The sequence below is a fragment of the Oncorhynchus clarkii genome, chromosome 3 (assembly GCF_045791955.1).
Source record: "Oncorhynchus clarkii lewisi isolate Uvic-CL-2024 chromosome 3, UVic_Ocla_1.0, whole genome shotgun sequence".
Lineage (NCBI taxonomy): Eukaryota > Metazoa > Chordata > Actinopteri > Salmoniformes > Salmonidae > Oncorhynchus > Oncorhynchus clarkii.
The window spans coordinates 65,875,320-65,890,981 of NC_092149.1; the positions used below are offsets into that span (position 1 = coordinate 65,875,320).

At 43.5% G+C, this 15,662-nt stretch overlaps 1 protein-coding gene across 1 annotated transcript in view; it reads right to left on the reverse strand.

Annotated features, from left to right (window-relative positions):
- The window catches only part of LOC139401652 (titin-like), a 178,632-nt gene that overhangs the window by 45,847 nt on the left and 117,123 nt on the right, over positions 1 to 15,662 (reverse strand). Inside the window, exons 175-202 of the mRNA XM_071145731.1 lie at positions 15,271 to 15,570; positions 14,774 to 15,079; positions 14,384 to 14,689; positions 14,003 to 14,284; positions 13,598 to 13,897; positions 13,179 to 13,472; positions 10,001 to 12,952; positions 9,365 to 9,892; positions 8,671 to 8,955; positions 8,189 to 8,488; positions 7,773 to 8,075; positions 7,368 to 7,643; positions 6,971 to 7,270; positions 6,506 to 6,808; positions 6,094 to 6,399; positions 5,629 to 5,916; positions 5,086 to 5,388; positions 4,608 to 4,910; positions 4,209 to 4,514; positions 3,755 to 4,042; positions 3,330 to 3,620; positions 2,960 to 3,247; positions 2,123 to 2,710; positions 1,863 to 1,967; positions 1,524 to 1,721; positions 1,124 to 1,420; positions 451 to 1,038; positions 55 to 357 (exon numbers count right to left, since the gene is read on the reverse strand). Of these exons, the coding sequence (XP_071001832.1) occupies positions 55 to 357; positions 451 to 1,038; positions 1,124 to 1,420; positions 1,524 to 1,721; positions 1,863 to 1,967; positions 2,123 to 2,710; positions 2,960 to 3,247; positions 3,330 to 3,620; positions 3,755 to 4,042; positions 4,209 to 4,514; positions 4,608 to 4,910; positions 5,086 to 5,388; positions 5,629 to 5,916; positions 6,094 to 6,399; positions 6,506 to 6,808; positions 6,971 to 7,270; positions 7,368 to 7,643; positions 7,773 to 8,075; positions 8,189 to 8,488; positions 8,671 to 8,955; positions 9,365 to 9,892; positions 10,001 to 12,952; positions 13,179 to 13,472; positions 13,598 to 13,897; positions 14,003 to 14,284; positions 14,384 to 14,689; positions 14,774 to 15,079; positions 15,271 to 15,570 (11,487 nt within the window). The remainder of the gene's footprint in view (positions 1 to 54; positions 358 to 450; positions 1,039 to 1,123; positions 1,421 to 1,523; positions 1,722 to 1,862; positions 1,968 to 2,122; positions 2,711 to 2,959; positions 3,248 to 3,329; positions 3,621 to 3,754; positions 4,043 to 4,208; positions 4,515 to 4,607; positions 4,911 to 5,085; positions 5,389 to 5,628; positions 5,917 to 6,093; positions 6,400 to 6,505; positions 6,809 to 6,970; positions 7,271 to 7,367; positions 7,644 to 7,772; positions 8,076 to 8,188; positions 8,489 to 8,670; positions 8,956 to 9,364; positions 9,893 to 10,000; positions 12,953 to 13,178; positions 13,473 to 13,597; positions 13,898 to 14,002; positions 14,285 to 14,383; positions 14,690 to 14,773; positions 15,080 to 15,270; positions 15,571 to 15,662) is intronic.

Genomic DNA, 15,662 nt, shown 5'->3' on the forward strand with positions numbered 1-15,662 from the left:
TGACGGCAGGGAATAAATGATTTGTTTTGAAAAATATCCTTTGTGTTTACTTACACACAATATCCTTTGTCATCACATGGGCAGATGGTTCACTGGGTTCACCAAAGCCAGCTTTGTTTTCTGCTGTTACTCTGAATTCATACTGAACACCTTCCGTCAGTCCTTGTACTTTGTAACGTAGGTCAGAGACCGTTTTCTTCGATGCTCTCACCCATCTCATTCCTCTTCTCTCTTTCCTCTCAACCTGATAGCCTCTAATATCACTTCCACCATCTTTTACTGGCCTCTTCCAGAAAATGGTAACAGCGTTTCTGCTGACATTGTCAATCTCTGGGATTCCAGGTGGGCCTGGTGGGCCTGGAGAAAAAGAGGAGCAAAATACATTAACAATGATGTGGAAAATACTACAGTACTGTCAAATAGAATATTCTGAATATTCAAGCAACTTACCAAAGCTGTCAACCATTTTGACAGGGCCAGATTGGGTCCCATCACCAGTGCCATACTGGTTCACTGCAGACACACGGAAGATGTACTCATTGCCCTTGATCAGCTTGCTTGCAACAAATCTGCAATCAAATATATTTTCAGCAAGTTTGGTCCAGAGAAGACGGCTTGTTTCTCTCTTTTCCAGTGTGTAGGATTTGATTGCGCAGCCGCCATCCTCTTCTGGTGGCAACCATGTCAATGTGCACTTCTCAGCTGACACACTGCTGGCTTCAATGGGGCCTGGAGGTCCAGGGATATCAAGAACCTTGACCTTAACATGTTCTTCTCTGATACCGAAAGGATTACTGGCTGTAATTGTGTACTCTCCAGTGTTCTTCCTGCTTGCATATTTAATAGACAACGTTGAAGTAGTTGGAGTGCTTGTGATCTGGACAATATCTGAGGTCTTGAATTCTCTTCCTGCCTTGGACCACACAGCTGTAGGTGGAGGTTTGCCAAGGATCTTGGAAGCAGATACTACAATGGTGTCCCCAGCTCTGACAGAGACACCTTCTTTCATGTCTGGATCGATAGTGATGCTTGGTGGTTCTGTGAACAAATGAGCAAGAGAAATTAGGCTACTATCCATGTCCTAGTTTAGTATGTATTCTGTCAACTTTTTTTTTGTACTTACCATACTCATCTTTGCAGATAAGGGTATCAGTTTGCTCTGAAGGAACACTGATTGCGCCAGCTGCATTTTTAGCTCTGATTCTGAATTCCATGCTGCTGCCTTCTGTAAGGTCTGGCACGGTAAATGCAAGGCCTTGGACATTGATATGATTTGCTTTCATCCAGGTCTTTCCTGGCAGTTCCAGTTTCTCAACCAGGTAACCAGTCAGTTTGTGTCCACCGTCGTACTTGGGTGCAGTCCACATAAGTGTTACAGTGCTTCTGGTTACATTGATGACATCAGGCTTACCAGGAGGATCTGTGGAGAAACAAAAATGTTCAATCAAGATTAGAGTACATGTTGACAGAATTCTTATGATATCAATAGGACAGAAAGAGAAAGAGAATGAAACAAAACCTACCAATTGGATCAAGGGCGATGACTGGTTCTGTTGCCTTGCTTGGCCTTCCTAAACCGGCCGCATTCATTGCCATAACTCTAAATTCATACTCCAGGCCTTCAATCAGTCCAGTCACTCTGCAGTCCTTCACTCTAATAGGGGTCTTAGTGGCTCTCTTCCACATCAAGCTGTTCCTCTCTTTGTATTCAACATGATAGCCTGCAGAGATAATAATAATAACAATACATTATTATTTACCATTCAGCAAATGCTTTCCACAGGAATCTCATGAATAGTTCATTTTCCATGTCCATTTTCCTTATAGTCGTGGATTACTAAAAATAGTGTTTTTATAATTACCAGTGATTGGTGAGCCTCCATTTTCTTTAGGATCAGTCCAATTCAAAATGGCAGACTCATGGCGAATGCTCACGATCTCTGGTGGTGCAGGTGCGTCAGGCACATCTGGTGAAGCAACAATGTTTTGAGTTTTGTGAAATTATTGCCATATAGTACCTCTGTCAATCAATCATCAAACTATTGGCAGAATACAGATTTCTGTCCTAAAAATGATTATTTCAAACATTTTATTTGATATTTTCAATATGACAAGAACTCACTGAATGGATGCTGAGCCACCACTGGGTCAGATTTGAGGCATTCTCCAACTCCATATTTGTTTTCTGCAAACACTCTAAAGATGTATTCAGTACCATCATGGAGCCTGGTAACTCTCATGGTATTCTTCTGAATAGCGGAGGCCACAGTAGCCCACTTGTTGGCTGTTGATTGCCGCTTCTCCAGAATGTAATTTGATATTTCAGTCCCACCATCATCTTTTGGTGGACCCCACTCCAGAGTGATTCCATCGGCAGTGATTTCATCAAACTTGAATGGTCCTGTTGGGATTCCTGGTTTTCCAACCACCCTAATCTGCATCTTTGCTTCTTTGACTCCTGCTGCGTTTCTTAGCAGGATTGTGTAATTTTCTGCATCACCTCTCTGGCAATCACGGATGAGCAAAGTTGTCAAAGTTGGTGTAGATTCAACTGACACTCTTCCACTGTCTCCCAGAGAAACATGTCCCTTCTTCCAGATGGCTGACGGTGCTGGTTTGCCAACAATAGGGACTTTGATACGGACTGTGCTTCCCTCCTTGGCAACATAGCACAGATCTGGGATGCCACTCAGGTCACAGTCAGGTGGAACTACAAGGTAGGAACACAATATTTATGAATCTATGAAACAGATAATATTATTCATACAAGTGCAGACAAATTCAGTAAATGTAATGCTAAAATAGAACACATTTATCCTAGGACAATTAGAAACATTTCAAGAAAACTTTAAGATTGCCAATAGAAGTACGTATCTAAAATGGCCATGCATTTAGTCTCCGGTGTATTTTCTGAGTGGTTTGATAGCCTAGCTAATTAACACTGGACTATTGGACTTACCAATTTGATCTTTAGCGATCACAGTGAGCTCCGAAGGTGGACCCTCTCCAGACTCATTGATTGCTTTCACTCTGTAAGAGTACTCCTTTCCTTCTTCAAGTTCAACCATCATATGCGACATGACCTTTCCTTTCACTAGCTCCTTATACTTCTCTTCACCTTCCTGAAGCTCCAGAAGATAAGCACTGATGTGACTTCCACCATCACTGATTGGTTTCTTCCAGCCAATATGAATGGAGTCTTTAGTGATCGACAGTGCCTTGAAATCCATAACTGCTCCAGGTAGTTCTGAAATCAGGTAACAAGGTTATAAACTACATTTAACATCTAATAGTATAAAAAACACGTGATCACAGCCAACAAAACATACCTGAAGCTCTTACAACTCCGGCAGTCTCACAACCTTCTCCGATACCATAGTTATTTTCAGCCAAGACTCTGAAACAGTAGGCCTGTCCAGCTTCCAAGTTAGGAATCCTGAAAGTAGATTTGGGGCATTCGGCTATGACACAGGACCATGCCTTTCTCTCTGCAAGACGCTTCTCAACAATGTAGCTCTTCACTGGGCTTCCTCCATCAATCAGAGGAGGATCCCAGCCGATGGATGCATGGTTCAGAGATGTTTCCTTCACAATCAGATTCAGTGGTGGACCAGGAGTATCTATAGAAAAAATGTAGGATTTGTTATATTACTTTACGACATTATGGTTTGTATAACTGTAGTAGATAAAACCACATTAGGTAAGATTTGGTTTAAAAAAATGTGATTCTCTTAAGACAAGAATCATAGCTTACCTAGGACCTTCACGACGATAGTGTAAGACTTCTTTCCACTGTCGTTTTCAATCGACAAAATGTATTTGCCAGCGTCATATCTGTTGATATCCTCAATGTACATAAGGGTATCCCATTCAGACGTTTTGATCATTATTCCTGCTCGTTCTTTGAGGTTGGCATTGACCTTGGTCCACACCACCTTGGGTGGGGGACGTCCTATCAGTGGCACATAGAGTCTCATTGTGACTCCAGCTCTCAGGACCAGTACCTTGCGAAGGTCTGCATCCAGCTCAGCATCAGCCGCAACTGCAAATCAAAATAGAAATTTATAGAGTCAGACAAGATAGAGGTATGGATGTATTTTAGTTGAATAGATAGTACTGTATTACATTTTTATTTCTAAATTGGTGGATTACTAAGATTAGTAATTGTTCTGCACAGACTTGAGTGTATTCTGATAATGTTGACATACTCAGGATATCTTTGGCCTCGTGTTTCCCAGGAATTTCACTTGGCTCGCTGTATCCGATCTTGTTCACGGCAAAGACACGGAAAACATATTCTGTTTTATCAATGAGACCAGTAACCAGGAACTTGGTTTCTTGCAGCTTCTTGGGCACATTACACTTCGTCCAGTGTTCTGCATCAGCTCTCTTGCACTCGACAAGGTAGCCGAAGATCTCACAACCACCATCGTAAGCAGGCTTGGTCCAAGACAAGCTTATGGTGCTGTGTGTTGAGTCAACAACTTTAGGGAAGGCAGGAGGTGCAGGTGGATCTGAAGGAAGAATATAAGACAATGTTACCGAGAAGTGTGGAAACACGTAATCCTTTTATGATTTAAGTGAGCAAATGTGGCTGTAATACTTACACACAGGATCCACAGCAAGGGCAGCATTGGATGCATCACTTGGTTTGCCAAATCCAGCTTTGTTCATGGCAATCACTCTGAACTCATACTCAGATCCCTCTGAGAGCTGGACAGCTTTGATGCTCCTGTCAATCACTGGTTTACGGTTGACTTTAGCCCAGTTGAGCTCTGATGCTTCACGTTTCTCAACCATGTAACCCAGAATAGTAGCTTTACCATCATCAGCTGGCGCCTTCCAGCTGACAGTCATAGAATTGGCTGTAATGTTGGTAATAACTGGTGGCTCGCTAGGACCAGGAACATCTGCAAATGAGAGAGAGAAAGAGATCAAGAGAGAAAGAAGGAGAAATCACTTAAATATTGTGCAAGCAGAAGTTCCACAGTGTTTCCAACTCAAGCGAAGTGAACATGTGTAAGCAATTTATATTCAAGCTAAAATATGACATATATAAAATGATGTACAAGCTTGAAATATTACCATATGGATTCTTGACCATGACAGGGTCGGTGAGGATAGGGTCCCCAATACCATACTGGTTCTCAGCACTGACCCTGAACTGGTATTCATGGTCCTGCATCAGTTTCTCTACTGTGCAATCAGTCAGTTGACCATGGATATTGGAGGTCACCAGCGCCCAGTTCGCTCTGCTGGTTTCACGTTTGTCAATGATGTAGTTAGTGATTTCAGAGCCTCCGTCTGCAACAGGTGGCTCCCACCTCATCTTAATACGGTCCGCAAACACCTTGGTGATCTTCACTCCAGCTGGTGGGCCAGGTTTGTCTAAAGAGAACACATAGATTATTTTACACATCGACAATTGATTTGGAATATATTCATATTGTATTTTGTATTCTCTTGCAGACCCTCACAAACACATTCATATAAATTACACTTACATATCTCAAGCTGTTATAAAGAATTTTAGTGTTTAAAAATACAAAAATAAAATAATTATCATGAAGCTACAACATCAGTTTTGAATTTGTGCACAATAGTAAGACAAATTGTAATTTTGCATACCTAGAACCTTGAGCTTAATATTGGCGTATTTAGCGCCATTGGGATTTTCAGCTAGAATAGTGTACTCTCCAGACTCCTTCCTTGCGACAGAGAACAATTCCAGAATGTGTGTGTGTCTCTTCTGTGTCATCTTCATCCCCTCAACCAGTTTCAATGGAACACCATTTCTCTTCCATGTAACCTTGGGCAGTGGTTTTCCAAACACTACAGCATCAAAGGAGACATTTTCTCCAGCCTTCACTATAATCATGTTCTTCATGTCCACTCCCAGCTCGACCCTGGGGGGAACTGGAGAAACAAGAGACACATAACATCAAGTAAAAGGTTTGTGTTGGCCATGGAAGCCACAATTATCTTTAATCATTTGGTGATTTTAAAATTGCATTTAGTCATTACACACTAAAATCTAAAATCAAAACAAAAACAACTTTGTTTTGTCAATGTTCTGAAGAAGCAGTGGCCTACCATTCTCTGCAAACACTGGGATGGCGTCTGAGATCTCAGAAGGCAAGCTGATGTTGATCGCTGACTTGGCGAAAACTCTAAAGCGATACTGGGCTCCCTCCTCCAGGCCAGTTACAACATAGTCTTCTGTCTTGACGTTCTGGCAGTTGGCATTGCAGCGAACCCATTTCTCTACTTCTTGATCAATCTTCATGTACTCCACATAGTATCCGATGAGCTTGCTACCTCCATCATTTTGGGGACGAGTCCAAACAAGTGAAACAGTGCTTTTTGTCACATCCATTACCTCAGGTTTACCAGGTGGATCTAGAATAAAAAAATTACAACATCCATGAGTTTCAATTGACAGATTACAGATTTCAAAGCCAGTGAGGGACACGGTAAGCCATACATCCCATACCCAATGACTTACCGATGGGTGTTCTTGCTGTGACCCAGTCAGTCTGTTTGCTTGGTTTACCCTGGCCAGCCTTGTTGAGGGCAGACACCCTGAATGCATATTCCAGACCTTCCATTAAGCCTGTGCAGTTGTATTCAAGTCCACGGACAACGGACTCATTTGCTTTCACCCAGAGAAGGCTGTTCCTCTCTTTGCGCTCAATGCAGTATCCGGTAAGAGGACTACCACCGTCAGATGATGGGGTCTCGTAGGACAGAGACACTGCTTCACTCTTGACTTTTGTGATACACAGATTTCTGGGCTCGCCTGGGACATCTGGAATTAAAATACGGAGTTAGCAAGATGAACATACATTTTCTAAAACAAATGTATTGTACATAATGTACACAACACTATATTACTTAGACAATCATAATTCATTGTACAATAGCCATTTTACATTTTTACCATGCTTATACTTTGCCATGCTTAACTCACCGAAGGGATATCTAGCAATCATTTTCTCTGAATAGATTGGCTCTGAGATACCAAATCGGTTCTCAGCTCGGACACGGAAGCCATACTCCATTCCAGGGGTAAGCTTTCCAACTTTGTAGCTGGTCGTGGTGCATGAGCCAGAAGCTATGACCCAGTCTCCTCTGCTCACATCACACTTCTCAATGACGTAGTTGGTGATGTTGCTTCCACCGTCCTCACTGGGTTGGTTCCACTGAAGTGTGCAGGCATCAATATCAACCTCAACGATCTCCAGGGGAGCGTCAGGAGGCCCTGGCTTATCTGTGAGATTAAGACATGTACCCATCAGCATCCATTTAGACTATGCATTCTGGTAGTGTATTCGTCAATTATTTTACATTTCCTCAATAAAACTTACCCTGTACTACGACCCTAAGAATCTGGCTGATTTTGCCAGTGCTGTTCTCAGCAGAAAGACTGTAGTAACCACTATCCTTTCTTGAGACGTCTTTCATGATGAGCGTAATGCAATTTGGAGACTTTTGCACCATGCGACGATTAGATGTCAACAGATCCTCGGCGCCTTGCCTCCATTTGCAGAATGGTGCAGGTTTTCCAGCCACAATAGCTTCAACTCTCATTTTCTCTCCTGCTTTTACTGTGACAATATCAGGCATGATGATCTTCGGTGCCACTAAAAAAGATTGGAAAACACGTTTTTAAAATGAAGAGTTAAATTGTGGTATGTAACATGAACACTTTTTTACACAAAACTCAATCCAGACAGGGTAATTCTCTGAATTTTTTAAGCTTTGCGACTTACTCAGCTGCTCCTTGACCTCAAATACTCCCTCAGCTTCTCTTGCCAGACTGGTTCCAGCCACGTTTCTTGCTGCAACTCTGAACTTGTACTTTGTGCCCTCTTTAAGTCCAACAACTACAATGGTTAAGTCTTTAACAACGGAATATGGTGTCCATTTGTCTTCAGGTTCACCGTCCTTTTTGTAATCAACCATGTAGCCATTGATCTTAGCTCCACCATCCCTCAAAGGTTTCAGCCATCCCAGAGTGGCACTGTTCTTTGTCACTTCCAAGACTTCCATTTTCTTGGGTGGATCAGGTTCACCTGTTTTAAGAAATGTTTGACATTTATGTGAATCAAAATACAAAACAATAAAATCCACTTACACTATCCACTATTTAATTACAATATTAGGTATACTGTAAAAGTGCACTTACTTATAGGATCAGATGTCAGATAAGCTTTTGGAGAGTCTTTAGGAACACCAATGCCATATTTATTGACTGCCATAACTCTAAAGTAGTAGTCACAGCCAGGTGTGAGGCCAGTGACTTTGAAGCTTGTTTTCTTCAAATCGTTGATACAATTTGACCAAGTCTTCTTGTCGAGTTCACGTTTCTCAACAATGTAGTTCTGGATTTGGCAGCCACCATCGTTATCCGGAGGGAGCCAAGACAGCTGACAACCGGTGCTTGTCACATCACAGACCTCAAATCCTCCCACAGGTCCAGGAGTATCTGTTCAACAAATGTAACATCAATATTGGATACAGTCCATATAACAGTACAAACAATACTACTGTAACAACATTCATTTGACATTGTGAAGAATGTTTTCTTGTTTAAAGTCTTTCACAGTCATATCTCTGTCATATCACTGACTGCCATAAAAAGTGAAAAGATACACCTCGGTGACTTACCCAATACTTTAACGCGCACGAATATAGCTTTCTCCCCAGCGGAGTTGGAGAGTGTCAGAGAGTATTTGCCGGAGTCGTCCCGAGTGCTCTCAGGGATCACAAGGAAGGACATAGTATCAATCTGATCCACGTGCCCTCTCCTGACTACATTATCAACACCAAGCTTCTTCCAGGTGACTTTGGGGGATGGTCTTCCTCTGATAGTAGCGAAGAGCCTGATGGGGCAGCCTGCTCTAACAGTGAAGCCCTTCCTAAGACTTGCATCCAAGTCGATCTCTGGTGCCTCTGTAAGTGGGTAAGATAACGGGGAGAACATACATCAGACATTGAGAGATCATCATAAAATATTATCTATTAGCTACAGTTCTATATCAACTGGATGTGTTCTCGTCTAGGCCTATATTTAAGCAATAAGGCCCGAGGGGATGTGGTATATGGCCAATATAACACGGCTAAGGGCTGCTCTTAGGCACAGCGCAACTTGGAGTGCCTGAATAAATCCCTTAGGCGTGGTATATTGGCCATGTACCACAAACCCCTTATTGCTATTATAAACGGGTTACCAACGTAATTAGAGCAGTAAAAATAAATATTTTGTCATACCAGGGAGATACGGTCTGATGTACCTCGGCTATGAGCCAATCAGCATTCAGGGTTCGAACCACCCATTTTATTAAAATAAGTATTTACTTACCGAGGACCTCCTTGGGGTTGACGGCCTCTTTGAGTGTAGCGGGGCGGCCCCAGCCGACCTGGTTCTGTGCAGAGACTCTGAATTCATACATCTGCTTCTCATTCAAGTTTGGAATGGTGAATTCTGTGTGCACCAGCACACCAGCACCGGTGTTGCACTTCTTCCAGCCCTCTTCTTTCTTCTTACGTTTAGCTTCAGCTTTAGCTTTAGCTGCAACTGCAGCAGCTTCATCCTCTTCATATTGTTCCTCACCTTCTGTTACTGCTGCTTCAGGCTTAGCTTCAGTTTCACCTTCAGGCTTGGCTTCACCTACAGGCTTAGCTTCCTCTGCAGGTTTAGCTTTAGGCACAGCTTCAGGAACAGCTTCAGCATCAACCACTTCAGGTTTAGGCTCAGGTTTGTCTCTCATTTCAACCATGTAACCAATGATAGGAGCACCTCCATCATAGATAGGCTTGGCCCACCCAAGAGTAATGGACGTCTTGGTGCTGTCAATCACCTTGAAACTGCCTGGAGGACCAGGAACCTCTGGAATCAAGGAAAACAAAATGTCTGCATGTTAGTACAAACAACAGAGAAAAATCATAACCAATAATAATAATAATACAATATTACAAAAATGCATAAATTATGTACCAATTGGATCTTTGGCTGCTACTGGTCTGCATGGTTTGCTTGGCTCTCCCAGTCCGACTTCATTTTCAGCCTTGACACGGAACTGATACTCGTGGTTGGGAATCAAGTTGCTGACTTTCATGCGTCTCTCAGAGATGGTACTCTTTGTGCATGGCACCCATTTGACAGCGCGCTTTTCTTTCCTTTCCAGGATATAACCAGTGATAGACTTTCCACCATCATTCTCTGGTGGGGCCCATACGACTGTCATCTCTTCTTTGCCGATCTTGGTGATCTCTGGTGATTCTGGTGGTCCAGGTCTGTTGAACTGAGTCCTAGCTGTGACGGGTTTGCTCTCCACTGCAGGACCTGTCCCCATCTTGTTTTCTGCTCTGATGCGGAAGATGTACTCATTTCCTTCTACTAGTCGGGTGACATTGCAATAGTTGGTGACAAGTGAAGCAGAGTATGTGGACCAGACCATTCTTCTTGTCTCACATTTCTCAATGATATAGCTATCAACTTCACATCCACCTTCATCTTCTGGGAGATCCCATGCAACTCTACATTTGTCTACTCCGATTCCAGACACCTTCACGTCTCTCACAGGCCCTGGAACATCCAAGACATTGACAATTGCGTATCCAGTGAAGGTTCCAGCAGAGTTTGTGGCGGTGACGACATATTTTCCGGAGTCTGTGCGTTTAGATTTGGTCATAAGAAATTTAGAATAATCTGTGCCCGTTTCAACACTAACTCTAGGGTTATCTCCTGTGGCCTTGTCCTTCACCCACTTCACCTCTGGTTGAGGCTTTCCTCTAAGTCCAGCCTCAATTCTGATAGACTCTCCAGCTTTAACCACAAGGGCTCCAGTTAACTTTATATCAAGCACTGGTTTCTGGATCTCCTCTCTGACAAGAACATCACCAGTCTTCACCCAGTCACTTTCTCCACCTTCGTTGCATGTCTGCACTCTGAACTGATAGGTTTGTTTTTCCACACACTTGTCAGCCATGAAGAATGTATTCGTAATCAGATCCTCATGTAATGGCACCCATTCTTCCGCTCCCAATTTGCTCTCCAAAGCGTAGCCAATGTTGGGGCTTCCACCATCATAGTCTGGCCTCCTCCATTTCAAGAAGACAAAGTTCTTACCGACATCAGTTACCCGGAAGTTCTCTGGCTCACCAGGCTTGTTAATGGGATCGATGGCAAGGGTTGGTTGTTTTGTCTCAACTGTGGGCCCAGGGCCACATTTGTTCACAGCACAAACACGGAAGAGATACTCGTGGCCCTCCATGAGTTTGGCTTTAACCATGCGGTTAGTGCAGTCAGATGAGATCATTGACCAAAGCCTCACACTGGGTTCACGGCACTCAACAATGTAGTTTGTAATCTCAGAGCCACCGTTGTCCACAGGGTTCTCCCAGGACACCATACAGGAGTCTCTGGTCACATAGGAGGCCTTCAGATTCTGACAGTGTCCAGGTCTATCCAACACATTCACAGTTATCGTAGCTTTGGCTTCACCACTGTAGTTGTTAGCCTTCAAAACATACTTTCCATGGTCTGCTCTGGTTGCCTCTTTGATTCTCAGTTGAACAACAGGGAAGTTTTTAGTTAGTGTTGTGCGCTTGGCAGTTTCCAAAACGTCATCACCCTTTTTCCAGATAATCTCTGGGTCAGGTCTGGCTTTCACGTAACCGATGATGTTGATGTTATGTCCAACACGGACAGTCAAATGCCCACGGCTTGTAGCATCCATCTCGATCTCTGGAGGTATCATGATGTCTTTGGCAACCACCGATTCAGGGAATTCTCTAGGCTCTCCAACTCCAATCATATTTACAGCACTAATGCGGAACCTGTACTCTGAGTGTTCTTCAAGGCCTTTAACTCTGTAAGCACACTGCTTAATGTGACCATCCTTGTTGATGATCACCCATTCTCCGCCAGCTTTCTGCATTTCAATAATGTAGCCCATGATTGGACTGCCTCCATCTTTGTTGGGTTTAATCCAGACTAGGTCTGCATTTTCCTTACTGTAGTCCTTGATTCTGGGGTTAACTGGAGGTCCAGGAGCTGTGATATGACGACAGGGTTTTGCTGGGTCTGATATGGGAGAAGGTCCACTGAAACCGGCAATGTTTTCAGCAAAAACTCTAAACTCATACTCATTTCCCTCAAAGAGACCAAGTACTCTGATTCTGAGATCCTTACAGGGTGTCGTGTTGACACGGATCCATTTTCCGCCCTTATGTCTACGCTCAACGATATATCCAGTGATTTGACTGCCTCCATCAAATAATGGCATGGTCCACCCAACAGTGAGAGCATCTTCTGCAATGTCTGATGTGTTTGGTTTGCCTGGATGGCCAGGGGCTTCAAACGTGTGTTGGGCAACGGTTGGTGCACTTTCAAGAGGAGCGCCGATACCCATTTTGTTCTCTGCGCGAATGCGCACAACATATTCAACTCCACTCTGCAAACGAGAGATCTTAAGCTTTGTGGCTGTGCTACCAGAGCACACACCTCCCCAGGTTTCTTTCTTAGCCTCTCTCTTCTCAACAACATAACCTGTTACAGGGCTTCCACCATCATCCTTTGGAGGACGCCAGTCAATAAGCATGTACTCAGGAGTAACTTCAAGGATACTAACTGGTCCAATGGGCGCTGCAGGCACATCAAGAACGGTCACATTCAAAGCCAGAGTCTTGGTTCCTGCAGGGTTGGACACTGTGAGGATATAGGTTCCACTGTCACTTCTCAAACAATCATTGATGCTGAGAACTGTTGAATAGTTGTCACTCTCAATCTTAACTGTGCCTTCGGGAACAATTTCTGCTCCGTCAATGGACCATTTAGCAGTAGGCGCAGGAATGCCTCTCATGATAGCAGGGAGTCTGATTGTGCTTCCACATTTCACGATGATCCCTTCGATCAGCTTGGCATCAACTTCAACAATTGGAGCCACTGTGAAAATATAGGTTAATTTATATAATTTGTTTGATGATGGCAATTATGTTGTCTTCAAATCAATACATATAGGGGTGGTTTCCTGGACACAGATTAAGACTAATCCTGGACTAAGAATAACTTTCAATGGAGAATCTTTATTTAACTTGCTTTTTAGCCTAGGACCAGGATTAATTTATGACAGAGAAACCAAACCATTAAGTAAATATATAGTAAACCTCACCAAGCTTCTCCTGGCAGAGAACGGGAACAGTGGTGTCTGGTCTACTCAGTCCGATAGCGTTCTCGGCTCTTACACGGAATCTGTAAGTCTTTCCTTCCTCGAGGCCAGTGATGTGGCTCTCAGGGATGCTGACTGTGTTCCATTCATCCCACTCTCTCTCTCCTTCCTCTTGGTACTCAACCAGGAAACCTGTGATGTCACTACCTCCGTTGCGGTCAGGCCAGTTCCACACAAGCCAGACCTCTGTCTTGTCCACATCTACGTGGTGCAAGTCCTTTGGTGGACCAGGTGGGACTGAAAATAGAACATACATTAGATTAGATGAGATTAGATTACATACGTCAAGTTAGTGATCAAGATACCAGGTACATTACAATACACCAGTAGGTCTTACTGTATTCAGGTTGATTGATACTCACACAGAGGATTTATGGCTTTGACAGCTTTGGTTGTTTCAATGTATTCACTTCTGCCAAACTGATTCTCAGCAGCAACGCGGAACAAATATGATGTTCCTTCCATCAAGTGCTTGGCCATCATGCTGCGTTTCTTAGACGAAGAGCAGACTGGCACCCACTGTGCAGATGCCACATCTTTCTTCTCCACAACAAAGTTGGTAATACGTGCTCCTCCATTGTCCTCAGGGTCTTTCCAGGAGAGATAGGCAGAATCGCTTCTCACCTCTGAAACCCTCAGGTGCTGGATTGGACCAGGTTTGTCTAATAGAGTAAAGAATAACATAATTATAGCAACCCGGTATGCTAAGCACTATACATCTGTCTTCCTTAATTTCTGACAGAAATTATGACCGAAAAATTCCTTACCAAGGACGAGGACTGTGCATGTGGCAGTCCTTGATCCAGATGAGTTTTCTATGTTCAGAGTGTAGTCGCCACAGTCAGAACGGGCACAGTAGCGCATCTCCAATTTAGATCCTAGTGGATTGACCTCAATTTCGGCTCTTGTGGGGACGTCTTTATCGTTCTTCTTCCATGTGACTTTGGGGAATGGAATTCCCTTGATTCCAGCAACCAGATTGATATGGGTTCCGGCCATGGCCTTCAACTCACGAGGCATACCCAGTTCAACATCCAACTCAGGAGGTTCTTTTGGGGTTAGAAAAACAATAGGTGTTATAATTCATTTGTTTATTTCAATGATAATGAATTACCCAAATTATGAAAACAAATGTAATATAATTTTACCAAATCTGTCTTCTGCCTTCACTGGATCTGTGGTGTATGCGGGTTCAGATTCACCAGCGAAGTTTACAGCAGTAACTCTGAATTTGTAATATTCTCCCTCTTCCAGGTTAATGACCTTGAACTTGGTTTCTTGGCAGGAATCAGGAGTCTGATTCACTTTTTGCCACTCCTTTCCAACTTTACTGAACTCAACGAGATAGCCAAAGATCTTTCCCCTGCCACAGTCCTTTGGTGGCTGCCAAGATAGTGAGACAGACTCCTTTGTCCAATCCACAGCTTCTGGCAACACAGGGGGGCTTGGAGGCACTGAGGGAAGAAACAGTTGATAAAACATTTTAAAAGCTGTGAAATCTTGTAAAGAATGAATTAACTTTGCGCAAAGTCACTTACCAATTGGATCTTTGGCGAAGATGGGCTTTGATGGAGGGCTGGGGTCACCCAGACCCACAACGTTCTCAGCCATGACACGGAACTCATATTCACAGCCCTCAAGGAGGTCTGGAACAAAGTACTCTACTTTGGGGAAGATGCGGTCTTTTCCGGATGCGCGAGTCCATCTGTTAGCCATGGTCTCCTTCCTCTCAATAACGTATCCAGTGATGGGCTTGCCACCATCCGCAGGTGGCTCCCAAGTGAGGAGGGCTTGATCCTTATAGATCTCCTTCACAATGGGCTGTTTGGGTGCATCTGGCACCTCTGTAATGGGAGAACGAATTGATCTGATCAGTTGTAGTAAAATGCATTCATGACAAAAGATGGTTGCATCTTAAATTGCACCCAATTCCTTACATAGTGCACTACTTTTGACCAGAGCCCTATGGCTGCACCATATAGGGAATAGGGTGGCATTATGGATGTAACTTTTATTGTTCCAGTATGTATCTTACTGAAGACATCCTTAGCCTTGGTCTCGGCAGACAGCAGTGGGTTGCTGACACCGTGGATGTTCACAGCACAGATTCTGATAATGTACTCTCTGCCCTCAATCAGTTTAGGAACTTTGCATGTTGTTCTGGTGCAAGCTGTTGTCACTGGCATCCAGAGGTCTCTGTTTGTGTCTCTCTTCTCAATGGTGTAGTTGGAGATGGCACATCCACCATCGTCCAGAGGAGGGTTCCAGGAAATCACCATGTAGTTCCTGTAGACCTCATTGAAGACCACTGGGCCCTCTGGAGGCTGGGGGCGATCTGAGGGAAAATAATAGCATTTAATAATGAATAATGTATTAGAAATGGATCAGTCAATAATCAAACATATTTTGATTATAAGGGTTAATAAA